At 41.1% G+C, this 18,139-nt stretch overlaps 1 protein-coding gene across 1 annotated transcript in view; it reads right to left on the minus strand.

Annotated features, from left to right (window-relative positions):
• Positions 1-66: 66 nt before the first annotated feature.
• yap1 (Yes1 associated transcriptional regulator) overlaps positions 67-18,139 on the minus strand; it is a 31,957-nt gene continuing 13,884 nt past the window's right edge. Inside the window, exons 3-8 of the mRNA XM_058387626.1 lie at positions 14,675-14,793; positions 13,597-13,710; positions 7,520-7,692; positions 5,487-5,620; positions 3,805-3,917; positions 67-3,054 (exon numbers count right to left, since the gene is read on the minus strand). Of these exons, the coding sequence (XP_058243609.1) occupies positions 2,816-3,054; positions 3,805-3,917; positions 5,487-5,620; positions 7,520-7,692; positions 13,597-13,710; positions 14,675-14,793 (892 nt within the window). The 3' untranslated portion in view covers positions 67-2,815. The remainder of the gene's footprint in view (positions 3,055-3,804; positions 3,918-5,486; positions 5,621-7,519; positions 7,693-13,596; positions 13,711-14,674; positions 14,794-18,139) is intronic.

Genomic DNA, 18,139 nt, shown 5'->3' on the forward strand with positions numbered 1-18,139 from the left:
TTCTTTCTTTCTTTCTTTCTTTCTTTCTTTCTTTCTAACTTAAATAATGATTTCCCAAACAACCAGTACAACAAAGTATATATTTTTTTATTACAGTCCCATCCATTTATATCCGTTATGCAAAGGGATAGAATGTAACAGAACATAAGGTTCTAAGATACATGCACATAAATCTATTTAAAAATAAAAAAAGAAAGGAAAAAAAACAAACAAAACAGATCATAATAAATGGATATAAATTCATTCTGTGTGCATTTAGAGATATCTAAATACCAATCCTTTAACTTGAGTGATTAGTACTACCGCTACAAAAAAAAAAAAAGTTATTATATATTTCGAGTCGCACACTAACTACACATAAAATCATGTTTAAGTGACACACATTTTAAGCAATGTCCTGTTAAAAACATGCAATACAAGCACTGTACCAACAATTTATAAAAGTGATCTCTTTTTTTTTGTTTGTTTGTTTGTTTGTTGTTGCATTGCTATATCAAACACTGCTTAATCCATCTAGTGTCCAACACCATACTTCTGTAAAAATAGATACTATTCTAAACATTCTACTTGGGTCTTTTGTCCACTATTTGCTCAGGTCACAGCGGCATAGTTCGCTCACAGGTTTTGATCTTTGTTCACATAAGGCAGGTGCTGATATTCAATTACATATACATATATATATATATATATATATATATATATATATATATATATATATATATATTCTTGCATTTTATCATCTGACATTATGAGAGCTTTATTAAATTAGAAATTCTGAACGAAATACTCAGGAGTACCAACAGACCAAAAAAACCCCCAAAAAACTTCACCCACTTTGGCAGCTGCCTCGAAAAATGGAATGCAAGGGAAGTGAACGCCTTTCTTTTTTTGTAGTGTCGACTAGCTAATAGCTATAAAAATATAGCATGAGCCGTTATCAGCACGTGCCTTGTTCATGTTGACTCACGAAGTAACCTCGATAGTTCATTAACAAACATTTACTTTTAAAACATAAAATCACATTTAAAAGTGTAGATTCATCATCATCATCTGAGTAGTGTGTGTAGAGAGGGGTAATAATCTTGTAAACATCTTAAAAGATACACATTGTGTCTCTATATAAAGCGTCTATAGTGTGTAGTGTTCTATCGCTCTGCAACAATGTAAACGACTGACCAACAGATTGCTCTTGTTAACTTGTTCGATGAGTGTCTAAGTATGGGAGATTTGTGACCGAAACACATCACGTATCCACTGACTAATCATCAGCTGGACATTCTCTCATTAGCTTATGCTACATGTATACACACAAAGAATAGGATAAATTACTTTGTTTTTCTTTAAAAAAAAAAAAAAAAAAAAGAGAGAGAGAGAGAGAGAGAGAGAAAAAAAATAAAGACTCATTACACTCTTTGGAAGCTTCGTCGAAAGCAAAATAAAAAAAATCCTGACAAGTTCTACCGCTGATTGTTTCCATTAAAATCTAATCGTGATTACCGAACCAAGTACCAGCTTACCGCCGCTTTAAACCGCAAACCCTCAAGACGTGCTTAATTTATCCTGCTTGAAACATAGCAAATCCATCTCTTCCATCGCTTCTACGCCGAACGGGCGTCTATCCTCATCTTCATTCTCATCCTCATCAATAAAATTTCCTGACATTCTGCTCCTTGCTTTTGAACGATACTGTCGCTGAATATGCAAAAATACATGAATAATGATTGAAAAACCTACATATCGACATACGAAAACAGCTCTCGGAATCTGATGGTTTCTGCTGAGCACTAGGTAACAGCGATAATCAGTTCGATCTATCCTGTGATGATTAAACAACGGCAACATGCTGGAAGGCAACCGTGTTAGATAATAAACCGGTTACTACGAGACAAGAAATCGATCTATCATACATGGAGAGGAAAACAAAATCAGTCTTAAATAAGACTGAGGCTGATAAAATTCCAACAAAATGCATTTTTATATATATATATATATATATATATATATATATATATATATATAGATATATAAACTTTAAAAGACATTTTCGATTAATGAAAACTGTAAATAGACAAAAAAAAAAAAGCACGGTCAGAATTGTTCGAAAAATATATATAGTGTTAAAAAGTAGTGTTTTGAACTGCTGCGCTAAGAGATCAAACTGAAGGCACTTGTACAGATTACAGTTCAAAATGCTGGCACAGCCGAGCAGGGATGATCCGCCTTCCTAAAGCAACAGGTTCAGCCCTCAAGATCTCAACCTCAAGCTCACGGACATCTCATTACCATCCACACGCATGCAAGCAGCCTTCGGGAGTGTTTTTTGGTTTGCCAAGCTTGTAGTGAACGAAAGAAAGAGGGGAAAACTGCAGTTCAAGGCTGTGCGTGAGGCAGAGGATGAGGTCGTATACGAGAGGGATGAGGGTTCAACACTTTGTCAATACCATATACAAGTGTATAAGATGAGAGGGTGAATAACTGTCTGTTCATGGGCCAGCCTTGAGGATGCAGACATGAAAAAAAAAGGAAGGGGGGGGGGGATTAAATCTGCTCTTAAAACCAATCCGGCCATGTGTGGTTTATATATTACGAGGCAAAAGCCCCAGAGGAAACCAGTCCAGCCGTGATTAATGTTAAAGTGAGTGGGGGAAAAAAAAGTCTGAGAGAGTGAAATGTCTCTTGAAAGAAAAAAAGAAAACACCACACCAAAAAAAAACAAAAACAAAAAACCTCGAAGCATCTACACATCCTTCACAGATTGGCCTAGGCAGCAGTTCAGTGTGAAGAGAGCGGAGGCGGAGTGTGTGTTAAAGCTGATCTATAGCCAGGTCAGGAAGCTCTCTTTGTCGATCTTGGTCGCAGCCAGCACAGACTCCATGTCGTTCAGGATGTCGGAGCTCAGTGCCTCCTGCAGGCTCGGCATCAGCTCCTCGCCCTCCACCGCCATGCTCTCGCCCTCCAGGGTGCCCAAGTCCACATCGGTGCCTGGGATTTCATCCAGGTAGTTTGGGAAGCGGCTCGGCTGGGTTGCCAAGGACGGGGGTCCGAGGGAGTCGCCTGAGGGTGGAAGAGGAAAAAGGCAGGGTTGAGAAATGGTCATATTTTAAAGGTCTCGCTCAATCTACCACGTCTACCAGATTGTAAGATAGTCTTCTAGGTGGTGTTTAGACCTAGTGTCAGAAAGGTGACCCCAAAAAACCTGCTGTTCAAGAGGTTAATCACCACAACTGTCTGTTAAGTAATGCAGCTGGAGGACATCTCTAGTAATTATGAGCGATTTGCACGAGATAAACGAGCTCTTTATAAGTTCCAGAGATGAGTGTGTGTTAGTGTGAATTTATTAATGCAATTAATATTAGTTTCAGAGGCAGATGAATGAAAACAGCAATCACTTCATACTAGAAAATGTGCAAATCCTCTAAATAATTTTAGGTCAAGTCTGAAAGGATATATTTCTTTGGGTTATTTTTACTGGTCCTTTTATAGAACATAGAATAAAATTCACTGTAATGTTTTGAACGCATTAAAGCTCAGTAAGTGAAATATTACACACAACAGATGCAGAAACGAGTGATAAAAGACTGAGTATGAATGAAAAGAATTACACTTAGTATTGACTGATAAATGAATATTCACGAACTGGGAAGAGCAGCAACAACAACCACCACCAGATCATGTGATTTGTGTCGTTTTTAATAAAATGACGGAAAACGTTTAGATAAGACTCCAACGATGAATCTTAAACTGTGTATTATGCGTTCATAATTTAGGGGTTTGGGGTGTGAGAAGATATTAAAAGCATCATACTTGTTTCCATCTCATCTACACTGTTCAGGAAGTCGTCTGGGGTGCGAGGGACACTGTAGCTGCTCATGCTCAGGCCACTGTCTGTGCTCTCATCTCTGGAGTGATACGTCCCACTGAGCGGGGGTAGGAGAGGTGCAGAGAGAGAGAGAGAGAAAGAGAGAGAGAGAGAGAAGCAACCATTAGCTCACCATATCACCCTGATTAAAAAAGTATAATTGTAATAACATATAATGTACACCGATGCACTGATCCAGACGTCTAGCCATCACAATTTGGCCCTACGTCAAACTCGCTCAAATCCTTACGCTTGCCCATTTTTCCTGCTTCAAACACATCAACTTTGAGGACAAAATGTTCACTTGCTGCCTAATATATCCCACCCACTAACAGGTGCCATGATGAGGAGATAAATCAGTGTTATTCACTTCACCTCTCAGTGCTCATAATGTTATGCCTGATTGCTATATAACTGATTCATTTACTATATAATTAATATAATATGTATGATGTAATAGCACTTCCATTATATGTAGGGCACAGAGAAGTAACACTATACATATATACACAAATAAATAAATATTCAAACATTAAAAAAAATCCCATTTCTGTATTATTATAGCTTTGAACAAATATCGAGTTTTTATTACCCTTAGAAAATATAATGGTAATATTAATAAGAAGTTATCATTTCTATCAAAGCAGCAGCATAAATACAAGTTCTGAAAGCAAGAGAAGAATAAGGAAAAAATGCAGCAGTGATCTGCAACAGTTCACTGCAAGTAAAGCTGTAAAAGTGGTGTTTGGAGCGAGCTTTGGAATTACACCTCTCCATAAACAGAGGCCAGTGTGCGGGGGTACAGTGTGAGAGCAAATACAGCAGGCTTACACTAATGAAGAGAGTGAGAGGTGTGTGTACGTGTGTGTGTGTGTGTGTGTGTAGTGGATGAGTGTGGAGTGATGAATGGGGTCTTTGTGATGTGTGTGTGTGTGTGTGTGAGGGGGAGATGGCCTGTCTAAAGCTGAGACCACATGTTCTCACGGGCAGCAGCGCCTGTTCACAAGCTTTCTCTCTCTCTCTCACACACACACACACACACAGACATAGACACATGACACACTCATACAGAAACAGATACACAGACACAAACAGATATAGAAACACACAAACAGACACAAAGGAAATGTAGACAGACACACACACACACAGCCAAGCAATGCCATTACAAAGTCTTTTCATAATTATTCAAAATGATTAAGATTATTACATAATAAAAGCTAAAAATGGACAGTATATATTGATCTACATGGTTCCCCTCAACCATAAACAACATTTTCAGCTCTTTAAAAAGCTCCATTTTTGTTTACACCACTTTTTTTACTCTTTCAGCATTGCCATCATTATTCGATCCTTATTCTGACATCAGGAGAGTTTTCTCTTAACGACCACTGGATGGTGCACTCCTGTTATTTGTGGCGATATTCTGCCTCGTCACGCGGGAACCGACTCATTTTGTGAACTCTACAGCTCTACCTGTGCCAGAGAATGATCAATAACAGATACAGAGCCTTTGTGATTGTTTCTACCTGATCACAAGGACTGAGAGAGAATAGAAAAGTCTGTTATTCAGATGCTTGGCTGACACTAATGACGAGCAGCTATTAAGACGAGCTTTCGTTCTCACCTGTTAAGGAAGGGGTCTGAGCTGTTGGTGGTCATGCTGCGGCCGTCCTGTCCCATGCCAGGGGATGACACCGGGTTCTGAGTGCCGCTGTCCTGCTCCATGCTGGTGGGCAGCTGGTTCCTCAAAGCCAGCTCCTATACACAAACACACACACCATGATTAAGATAAGACCAAATAATGCTGTTTCATAGCAGTCTTGTTAAATGTGCACTTTGTGAGCGAAGAAAATGAGGGCTTCATCAACAAAAAAAATATTTTTTTGACATTGAATATTGTATACAAGATTAATTTAAAGGATAGTTTCTGTTTTTTTTTTTAAAGCCGGTCGAACCGTTGCTGATTCAAACTTGTTACTAAATCAAACCTACGAGAAGAAAAAAGAAGATTCCCCTTTGTTTTGTTAGCGAACAAACAATACTGGTTTTACCGTAGCAGGTATGTAGACACAGAATGGTGTTAAAAAAAAAAAAAGCTTCACCCACAAGTTTTTCCTCCAGCGGTTTCCTCTATTACCTTGTTGAATGATATTATGATGCCCATCCCAGGCGACGTGTCACAAGCTACAGATCTGGTTCTCATTTGTCAAGAGATTGTGAAAGTCACTTTCTGTAAGCGTCCTCTGTGATTTTATGGCCTCGGCCCAACTGGGTGGTTAACTGCACGCTGCTAAGGTGTGGGTTTATTGCGTGTCATTAAGCGTAGGGTAGGGCACAGGGTCACATCCTTCATTCTTTCTTTTTTTTTTTTTATTGCACACTTCCTATGAATGAAGAAACGTGAATGGGAATGACAAACGGGTTGAATAATAAATCAGAGAAATGCAGGAAATGATGAGAATTTCGTCAGTTTGACTCGTTTTACAAGAACGTCTTGAAGTCATGTGTTTAATGGAGCGCGACATCTCGTGACGTTTTTGACAGCATCGGGCTCGGTCCCACTTCGTTAGGGATCTGCTTTGGGCTGAAGAGATCGGTTTGTTTAGTTTGTGTGTGTGTGGTTCGCAGAGCTAAGTCAACACTCTGTTTACATTCCAAAGCTGCCCCCCTTCAACTCTCCCGGCTCCGAGCTCCTCGTCCCCGTCTGGCCCCCTACACTACCAAGTCTCCTCCTTTTCTTCCGATCCCTGACCCCTCTCAGTCACCCCCAACACACGTTACACCACACAAGAGTATACAGAACACACACAAATCCCAGACCAAGAGCCGAAGATAGGTGTAATGACCTATTCTCATAAACCATCAGATCAGGACAAAGCTTCAACTGAACACATTTCAGTGTATTATGTAAGTCACAGTTGACTGGAATTCATTTTTTTTAGGCCAGTTTCAAGGTTAAGGTCACAAATGCAGGAACTGATGTGGTCTGAAGATGCGGCGGAGTGACCGCTTCAAACTTCCAAGCTGCACTTGAATAGAAATGGTTAAATAATAAATCTCTGTTCAGGAGCAGTGTGTAGTATAACATTCAGGCAAAATAAAATTAGGCCAAATTAAATTTGCAGACATTATCAAATTGCTCTAGTTTGCTAACATCCTGAGGTACGCTGATGCTGTTTTTAAACGCACGCGGAATTAAAATTGAGCAAGCTTTGAGGGTCATTTCGAAAACGTGAATGTGAGACGATAACGCTGAGAACAAGTTTTAAAAATATCCGTATATATATGTGAAGGGATGGATATTCTTATTCTGCCTCCTTATGGTAAAATGTACATATGTGTGGGATTGTACGGCTTTGGATGTGAGCTGACAACCGTGATTAGGCTCTCCTCCGTCTTGCTTAACCTTACTGTGACTTCAATGGACCGAAGCTCCGCCCAGACGTCTTCTATTGGCTGAAGCATGATGCATCAGAGTAGGTTTTGTGCAACGTTGAACTAATGATGATGAAGCTTAATTTGCTGTGAAATGCATTAGTGCGTGCTCTAATTCTTCTAAATCAGTGGCAGCAGGTGCGGTTTTGATGAACTCTCGGGTCGTGTTCGGTCTGGTGCTGAAGGTGTGTGTGTGTGTGAGGGAGAGAGTGAGAGACGAACCTGTGGTCTAGGGCGGAGCAGCTCCTGGTGTTTAAGTCTCAGTCTCTCTTTCTCCAGCTGCTGCAGTCTCATCTGGTTGTTCCCTCCCATGACGGCCGGGTTCTGGGGGCTGGAGGGTAGCTGGGTGCCCTGTTTTACCGGAGCACTCTGAGTAATTCGCTGCTGGTTCAGAGCTACAAAAAAAGAGGAGAAAAGATTTTCACTTTTAAACTTTTTAAACCTTTAATAATGATACACCCAAACCTAAATCTTGTCTTATTATCCTTCCATTGATGTAATTATTCCTGTAGCCACACCTAAACCAAACCCTTAACCTCAGAAACCCTAAGGAAAAATTTTTACTTTCAGTTTTTATTTGGGGAAAAATGTCCTGACAAGTTCAAAAAATGTGATATTTTTATCCATGTCGAGATCATTATGGTAATAGAAAAGAGTGTAATTATATTGGAATATTAAAAATATTACATTATATAATAATAATAATAATTTTCTGTAAACTGAACAGCCTTCGGATAGACACGTCTTTTCTTTGACCCAAATGTTCTCTGGTTTTAAACCACAAAATCCACACAGAGATATTTCGCTTAATATAGCTGGTGTTGATGTGGCTGTTATTTTTTGGCCTCAGATTTATCTAAGATCATGTGGTAAGCATGCGCAGTCAGGGTGTCTGCAGGACTGGGTGTCTGCAGGACTGGGTGTGTGCAGGTGCCCCTTAACGACTGGTCTGGATGTAAACACCGGGAACCGATTTAATACATGTGAATGAGGTCATGTGTATTGCAGGAGACCTCGAATAGCTGAAAACAAATGGTGCTGATTGTGGGAGGTGTTACTGTAATCAAACCGGAGAGGATCCCTGTTTACTTATGCGCCCAAGCCACCAATAAAAACAAAGAAGTGATGATGCTGGCGTTGTCATGCAGGGGAGCCCTGCCCTCCCCCCCTCGCCGACCAGCCTCGTCACCATTCAATCAGTGTGTGTTTACTTGCTTGGGCTTGAATGAGTCTCCTCTCTCCATGGGAATCAGATCGGAGCCTTGCCACACACACACACACACACACACCTCGAACCCTCCCCCACCTTGCCACAGGCTGTATTACTGTGTGGGAATGTTGTGAGTGGTACAGCCAGAGTGTGGGTGTGCTTGCAGGGGTGATAAATTGTGTGTGTGTGTCCTTTCATACCCTTATCTCGCACAGATATGGGTCTATTGAAGCAGAACCGTGTGCACTACAGAGTATGTTATTCCCAGAGCAGGAGGGAACACAGCTAATGAGCTGTTAATCTCAAACCTGTTGCTTCTTGCCCCCCGGAACGGGTACATTGTGTGACTTGTCATTTTTTAAAGAAGGAACTTGTAGACAAAATATACACAAAAATACACAATGCCTAAGTCTGGCTGGAGATTTGGGACCGTCTGCTTGAACATATCTCTATAAATACTGTTAATTCTGAAAGAGCAATGTTACATTTTTTATTTAGATTATTAACTTTTACCAAAATTTAATTCAGCTAAAGTACTACAACATATATTTACAATCAGAATTAACTAGCTGGCTAGCTTAGGACATGGGTTCAGTGGCTAAGGACATAGATTTATAGCTTGAGCCAATTTCATAAATTTACAAAACTCATAGCACATAGCGCACACTAAACTTTATTCAGAAGTACCATGACACTCTGTTTTTAAAAATGAAATTTGATCCAAATGTCTTCCATAAGATCTGAATTAGCATTTTGTGTATGAACTGCATTAAACTAGATAAAAATAATAGGGCTACAGCACTTTCTATCACCACCTAACATCTGACATCCTAAAATAATCTAACTGCATTTCTCATACAGCCAAACTTTAGGAGTGAGCAAACAGAAAAAAGCAATAAACACTGATCATTATTTTGAATGAGTGAGCAAATGAGATTTAAGGCATCAATATATAGGAAATATGGAAGCATATTTGTGGTTTGTGTTAGTGGTGGGCTGTGGGATTATTTCTACAAAAAAAGGGTGGAAAACACTGATCTAGACAAAGACTCCATAAATCAGACAGATAAAGCTAAGAGAGAGAGAAAGAGAGACAGAGAGAGAGAGAGACAGATAAGGGCTAATCCTATCTGCCGTTTTGTCTTTTTTCACGCTCATGTGGAACACGTTGCAGGAGCTCTTATCAGACCTCCATCCTTCACCAACACCAATAGGATCATCTACATGCAGGCAAGACCCTGAGCAAGCCGGGAAACTATCGGAAATGTTCTGAAAGAGCACAACAGGGCATGGCCCCTTTGAAGCCTCTGCAAATATTTGCCTGCTGTCCAGTTAACACGTTTGTTCTTTCAAGCGTCCAGGCTGATAAAAGTTTTAACAGTGGGAGAAAAGACTCGGAGAAAGAGAAGCTTCACGCTCACTCTCTCTCCCACTTTCAGTATGGAAAACAAGATCAAGATGGCTGCTATATGGTCCATAAACATTATATTACTGCAGTCCTGAAAAAAAAAGAAAAGATGACTCAGATGTTTCAGATCTTTTCGCGTGCACATAGTGCATGCATCATGCTGAAGTCACAAATGTTAACCATTCACACATGTGTATCTGAACTGTTGGCCTGTGGCAAGCGTGCAGCCTGTGTGAGTGAGTCAGGATTAGCTCATAGCAGAGCTCTGGAAAAGATGAGAGCCCCATAAGAGAGTGACATCACTCAGCACCAGGCGACAAGGTGCCAAGTCCTACACTGAAGTGCAGGCGGAAAAAATAACAGCCGATAACCCGATAGCCTTCTAGCGGCACAGGAAAAACATAGCAGAACGACTTTGCGTGCGTGTCTGCTTGCCGCTTCATCCGTGGCTTCACTCTGTGTTTGTGCTCTTTGCAGACCGAGTGTGAAAAACATGTAGGCTCCATTTGGGAACACTAAGTCCAGGCCAATTTGTGAGGCTCCGCCTCCACCGCTCCCAGCCACTCTGGAGATTCCTGTAGACGCATGTCGGCCTTCTAACTTTTCTTCTCTTCCTTTCTCTCTCTCTCTCTCTCTCTGTTCCCTTCCCCCTCTCTGTGGGCCTGCCTCAGTCAGCCCCCCTTTGTACTCCTCCCTCCCTCGCTCGCTCCCTCGTTCTCTGTGTCTCTCTGAGTGAAAAGGCCTGGAAGAGATTAGGTGCAGTGCTGCAGTATAAAGAGATCTGGCTCAGACTCAAGTCTGTCTGCATGTGCAGCAGAAAAGCGTCCTGCCTGCTCTGGGCCTCATTCGGGGGGTTGGCAGGGGAGGGTGAGAGAGAGAGAGAGAGAGAGAGAAGAGAGAGAGAGAGAGGAGGAGGAATAGAAACAGAAAGAAAGTGAGAGAAGGGCAAGAGGCAGAAAGGAGGGAAAAAGATAAACAGAGATGAACAAGAGAGAGAGAGAGAGAGAGAGAAAGGAAACATCACAAAAAGAAAAGGAGGACAGTAGATCCTTCGACCATGACGTCTCTAACAATATTTCTTTTTTCTTTCGACCTCATGTTTTATTATGTTGCTCTATCTAGTTCCTAGCCACTAACTAGTTCTCCTCTGCCTGCTAGCTTTCAACCTGGGTAGTTAGCGTCAATATAACACATATTTCAGACTTAACTAAGACACAAACTATGCCTCCACCAGTCACTAGAAATAAAATTTGAGAAATAATAATAATAACGACAACAACAAATAGAAATTCATGACATATTTGTACATATGGTATAATTTTTGCTTTAGATTTACCTCAGCATCCTAGCAAACTAGCTAGATAGAGTCAGACAATGTCGTAATGGATTCACAGAAGCCACTATACATACGTCATTAATGAAACACCCAACCTCCCAGACAAACAGTCTTTCATATCTTTCATTTCGTATTATCTTTCTTAAGGCTTAAGTTCTAAGAGAAAACTGGAAAATAATAAAATAATGACTCTTCAGACTATACTTCCTCTCAGACTTGCATTCATGACACAGTTCAAAATTAACCTCATATACCCAAGTTAAGAAAATTAGAAAGTAAACTTAAAAACAGGAATGTAAACGCTTGGACAGAAAAACAAAGTTTTAAGAAATCCAGACACTAGCTAGCTGGCTAACAACAGTAGCTAACTCTGTGTAGCTAGCTACAAACATTCTGAGGTAACTCACCAGCTAAACTCAGTGTTAGCCATTGATAAAAACCTATACAGCAAATTTTATGTTAAAAGCTAAGTTTTGGATATTATTACTAACTATTAATATTTTTTTTGGCCACAGTATGGCTTATTTGAAACACAGCTTACATGTAAATGCCTTTTTTTAAAATCTATAAGCCTGAAAAATAACAAACTTTAACAAATACACTTTATATGCATTTCCAAATTTCGTTTTTGGATCCTTTGCTAGTCCTAGAGGCTGGTGTGGTGAAGTTAGCAGGAAAACCAGCACCACACTACACATGCTTCTTCATCTAAGAAAATGGTATCCAGTTCTTAAAGAACTTATGCCCCCCTTTTCTCTGTGCTCTCATGCTTTCCCACTCTCACTTTACTGTCTACCCTTCACATTACAACTAATTCTGGGGCCCACCAGACACATACATTCAAAACTTATAAATATTCAAAGAGCTAAAAGTTTCAGAGCGGCGTTTCGGTCTCTCAGAGGACGTGGCAGGCACACACACCGTTTTCCACTTTTCCCATGAAACCACCTCTATGAAAACCATCTCCGTAACATCAACACAGACTTTTTACACAGAAATTGGCTAATGTTCCACATGTTTAAGAAACAGAGAGAGATAGAGAGAGAGAGAGAGAGAGAGAGAGAGAGAGAGAGGGAGGAAAAAAAAATAAGGGAATGTTTTTAGGATGAAGGGAAAGCACTTCCAAGCGTGAGTAACTCAAAGTGACATAAGCAAAAGCCTTCATCTCTTTGTGAGCCATACGGATGGAGAGGATTATAGAGAGTGGGAGCGAGAGAGGGAGTGTGAGGGCAGGGAGGGGGGGGGGAGGACAGTTCTTTTTAAGACCACCAATGATGTCCAATGTACCAACAGTTTACGGACCTAAAACTGAAAAAAATGTCTGGTCTGGTTTCATTAGCAGGTAGGGAAACTAATATTTAACTATTGTAACAGAGAAGAATAAAGTTTCTATCTACGTAACTCAGAAGCATTAAACAGTATGTGTGCATGTAGTAATGACACACACACACAAACACACACACACATAGCTGAGTCCTGAGTTAGGAGCGGTTTTGGCTAACCTCAATATGAGTCACGGGAAGTGGGAATATTTTCAGAAAACTGTCTCTTTCACACACACACACACACACACCAGATACAATCTCAGTGAGTCTTCAATCTACTAAAGGCCATCCATTAACTTTAAAAACACAAGTCATTCTATGTTGTCATTCTAAACTGCAGGCTTGAGCGCTGCTTGAAAGAAAATGTTTAGCTTTTCCTGCTTTTTTGTTCAACTATAGTGTGGCAATGAAGCACAAATCAAGCATGTTGTGGAAAAAAAACTGCACGAAAAGAATGATTATTTATTAAAGCCATCTCATGATCAGTCCATGATTTTGGTTGGAAGGTAACTGTACATATTTTTTTACAATACAAATAAATGCTGTCCTTCTCTTCCTAAGCCATGCATAGCAACTAAATTCCACTGCATAGAAAGGAGATTTATAAATGATCTGGCAACGTGATTGAGATGCCTCCTTGTTGAGATTGGTTGGAGGTCCACAAAATGAGTTCTTCCTCCTGTTTACAGAGTCTGGACTACCACTGAGATCTGGTTTCTCTTAGCAGATTTTTTACTGAACACACTACAAGGAATTTTGCGGGAAATATTATAAAATCGTACAAACGTCACGGATGACAACTTTAAAAGTAAATAAGAATGTAGGAAAACATTGACACAGGCCCTGACACAGCAACCTCCAGCTGTGAAGCTAAACTGATTAGCATACACCCCACTGATGATTACATGAAATAAAGGAAATACTGGACCATGATTAAGCACGATATTTATAAGTCGTGTGTGATTGTGTAGTGTTTCCTTTTATGAATGTGCAGATGCATAAAGCATTCGTAGAGCTCACCAAAGCGTGGGTCCAGTCGTGGGTCCAGCCAAGACGTTGTTTTATTCTTGTGGTTGATGTAATAGATCTCTCCCTCTGCTGTGATGGCCTGCTCCCAGCCATCAGGAAGAGGACCTGAGAGAGAACAGCTAGGTTAGAGATTCTGATTAACTTATCCATAAATTTATTCATTTTCTGTAGCATTTATCCGACATAGGGCCACATGGAGTATGGAGTCTATCCCAGAAGACTCAAAACACAAGAAGGGGGGACACCCTGACCGGGGTGGCGACCCATTGAAGGGCATACTCGCATACACACACCCATTCACACACTACAGACCATTTAGAGATGCCAGTCAGCCTACAACACATGTCTTTGAACTGGAGGAGGAAGCTAGAGTAAGGTTAACCCCGCTTTTATGAAATATAATATAAATTTTAAATATGTTTGAGCAGCAATAGCAGACTAAAGAAGCAGAACTGGGAAGTTACTGAAAACACAGTGATAAATAAGGGATAAAAGAAGACGATCCCTACACAGCACTGTTACGTAACAGGATGGAGAATGGGTGTTGTTGCAAAAATGTATAATTGCAACACTTAAAAACAATGTCAGCAAATGTAAATATTGTGATGTGTATTCTTATAAAACTATTTATCATGATTCTAGTAGTATCTCAAGAAAATGTTAAACTCTATTATGGTATTTATATCACGGTATCAGTATCATATCATCATACTGCCAAGCCCCACATACACACATGTCAAAATTAAAGGGCTGAGGCATGCAGAATCATTAAGTGACCTCTGAAACACAGGGTGGAGACTACAAAGGACTTGTGAGCGGTAGGAAAGGCGGAGAAAGGAGCAGTGTGCTGACGTGGGGCAGGACTGGTCATGTTTTACGACTTCCAGATCTCCTCCAGGCTTTCTGATAAACATCAGCTCAGCATGTGCTGCAGACACAAGCCTTACAACTCTGTACTTCTAGCTTCCGTTTACATATACATGTGTGTGCGCTGCTTCAGATCAGGTGCATCATAGGCTTTGGGAAATAGGAACGAAGTTTGTCTGTTTTTGTGAAGGGAGGTGCAGACCTGAGGCTGGGTTCAGGAGGTTTTGCTGCTGGACGGGGACAGGACTGGCTGAGTTTGTCTGGTTCATCTGGAGCATGGCCTTGCGAGGGTCCTGCCAGGTGGTTGACTGGTCAATGTGGCTGTAGAAAGAGAAGAAAAATACCATTTAATAAATGACATATGATCATTTACTGCTTTGGTGCAGGTCGGTTCTCGGTTAGATGACAAGCTGTGTTTTTTTCCTCTTGTTTGACGACAAACATTTCGAGAAAGATAAAACAGGAGATGCTAGTTGATGAACAAAAGGTGTCCTTGGAAATAAGGTGTACTAAGTGGCCCTCTACACCCCAAAGTTGTAGCATAAAGAGCCGATTTTTGATCATTTTCTACATGAAGAGAAGTGAAAAATATTAGGAAAGTAAATGCTGCCTTGTAATTCAAATTTTAAGGATATTTCTTAGGTTGCTGCTAATGTTTGTAAAACGAAAGACAATTTCAATGCATTCAAATACTAAACCTTGATAGTAATTACATTTCAGATGCATTTTCATACTTTTACTTCATACTTTTAACACTAGAAAGCACTTGGAGGTAAAATGTATCAGGCATTATAGTATGCTGGGAGTAAGTTCTCAGCACATCTAACTAGAAGAGTTCAAAAGCCAGGACTGCTAGAGAAGCACTGGGGGATGTCATGAAGAGGAATGAAAACAGATTTCTTTGGGATGGAAAAACAAAACAAAAAAAAAAAGCAGCCTGCATCTGGTCCAGTCTCGAAATGACTATTTGTTTGGCTGGGGCCTTGAAGATGACATCATTCTATTTCACTTTAAAACAGTAGTTGGTGGAAAAACACTTGACATTTTCTTGGAAATTACGTCACAGTCTGGATAGAATCAGAACTTTTGCTGTTGTGTGCATTCAGTGGTCGTAATCGCTTCGTTTAATTGAAAGGAAACGGAAAGAAAAAAGGAAATAACTCTCTAAACAGTTCTGTACCATACTCGGAGCACGCTTTGGGTCTTGAGACCTTCGTAACCAGTTAAAACTGACACATTTACAGCCTTCCGCCTGTGCAAGCTGAAGCAAGTTGAACTCGGCTGACAGTGTGCTGGCGACTTGAGTCCATTTGTCTGCCGAGACTAAAAATAGTCATGTTTTGGGAGCTCATTTCACAAACCCGAGTTTGCAGTCTGGTAGAGCAGCACTGAGAGGTAGAGAAGAGGAGGAGGAGCGAGCAGCAGAGCAAAGTCAACTTTGGCCCAGATTACATGTGATCTGCTCATGAGTAGCAGGCTGCAGGATCGCTCGAGTGTAACACAAAGAACCGAGCACCTTTCAAGGAAAAACCATCTCTGAAACACACTCCGGTGCTGACACACACGCACGCACTTGTGTTTATTCAATGCCTAAACAAAGCCAGTATAGAGCAGCAGAGGGTCTGTGCCTTTTGGTCCTGCCGGCTTTGCGTGGTGCCTTGCAGTTTGACACACTTAAAGGTTAAGCAATGTGTTAATCACCAGTGGTGAAATAAGAACCTTTTCAACTTGATATTTATTTTGACCTTTTCAAAAATCAGCCTTTTTCAAAAACATTTAGGACAAAATAATGGCACACTGGTTTTCTTTTCTTGGCGTGAGATCTTTTTCTCTACAGAGAACACTTTACTCTGCCTGTGTGGCAGGGAGGCATTTCTAATTATTGCTTTGTTGGGACTTGCTGCTCGATTAAGATGGAAGGCTAATCGAGGAAAAGGGCTCCCTGGCAGGCCGGGCCTGTCTCATTCAGGCAGGGTCATGCCCAGGGCTCTTCCCAGCCAGTTCTTTCTCCCGCTGCCTGCTTCGCAACACTGAAGTGTCAGCCCATTGAACGATCTGGCGCCACTTTTCCAAAGCTTTTACCTGACAGACAAAGGCTCAGACAGAGCTACGACCCCGAAAGGCCCAACGCTATTCACAACGATCCCCTGCTTTCACCTCCGCTTCCAGTGCTCGCCTCTCGGGCCCCGATTGTGGAGCTTTGACATTGAAAAATAGTGACGTTATGGTGGGATTGTAGTTATTCTAGCTTTTTCATGCACGTCCATGGACAAAAATTGGTGCTGATCTTGCCGCTAGTACGTATATCACTGTATATACGTTTCATTAAAATGACCTCGACCTGCGGTGTTTTCTCAGCTCTGACAGCACTGCACTCTACTGTACTTCACACTGTAGTAAAAGACTCTTCGTTTTCGTTCACCGCGTTCTACTACCCATGCCGCTTTAAAGCACCTTTGTGTCACATTGTATGGTTAGCAAAATTAGCGATAAAGTTCCGGCAATATGTGATCCAAGCCCTAGATCATGACCAACAGGACTGCTAGCTAGTCACAAGGATAGTCGATTACAGAATCGAGACACGACTCCAAAGATTCACCTCAAAATTCCACTGTTGCTGTATGCTAAATGGCATAGGTAAAGGTAAATAGTCTGTCAAAGTTATAGAAATAATAATACACAAATAAACAAAAATAAACAAATAAATATTATAAAAAACAAACAAAGAAGCTAACACTTTGAAGCTAACCGGAGAGTCGGGTACATGTTTAGTCAACTAATTATTAATGATTTTATCAAACATTAGCGCTAAATGTTACAATTATGCTAGGTTGCTAATTTGGCAGTTATCACGAATGTTCAAATTAAATTAAGCTGACCAGAGAAAGCTGTAACACTAGTGCTAGTTCACTCTCACGAGTCTAGCATCACGTCGCTATCCTGTACCTGGTCAACATGAAGTCTGGTCATAAAAACCGTATAGGATTAACTGAAAAAAGCTTTGAGAAAGCTGCTTTTGTTTATCTAATCATGTTTATTGTGTTGTTTTGATCTGGTCATTGCAGTCACAGTACGTAAAGAGCGAGCAACAGCTTGGCTTAAAGATAAACCTCTAGTGTCCCATAAAGAGATGGCGAGACAAAGAGAGTGAATGTGTAAAGAAACGAAAATAAAGTACGTCAGAAAGAGTGTCTGACTCAGCACTTCACCCACCCTCCTCCCCCCTCCTCCCCCTCCTCCACTACACCACCCATTTTCAAGCCCTTCTTGTTTATGCTTTGCTGATCAAAGGCACTGCCAGAAACTCCCCCTAATCTAATCCCCCTACTGGCACACCAACCTACCCCCAACCACCACACACATCCACACGGAGCCAGGAAAACGGCCCAGCCCGCAGCAGATGAAGGCGACCGGGGGGCCTCTCGAGGAGGGTCATGGGGGAGGGATGACCGTCAGGGAAGAAAAAGAAAAGAAGAAAACAACAAGCGCGGAAGCAATCCCTCAGAACTCCTCTGGCTGAATGGATCGCTGTGGTCCTGTTACACTCTGTGTCACCCCGACCCTCCCCCTTCCCCGGCTGCTGGAAACTATGACGGACAGGCAGAAAGGGAGGAAGGGTGAGAGGGACAGAGGGAAGGAGGGAGGATGGGTGAAGAGAGTTTGTGTG

The sequence above is a fragment of the Hemibagrus wyckioides genome, linkage group LG04 (assembly GCF_019097595.1).
Source record: "Hemibagrus wyckioides isolate EC202008001 linkage group LG04, SWU_Hwy_1.0, whole genome shotgun sequence".
Lineage (NCBI taxonomy): Eukaryota > Metazoa > Chordata > Actinopteri > Siluriformes > Bagridae > Hemibagrus > Hemibagrus wyckioides.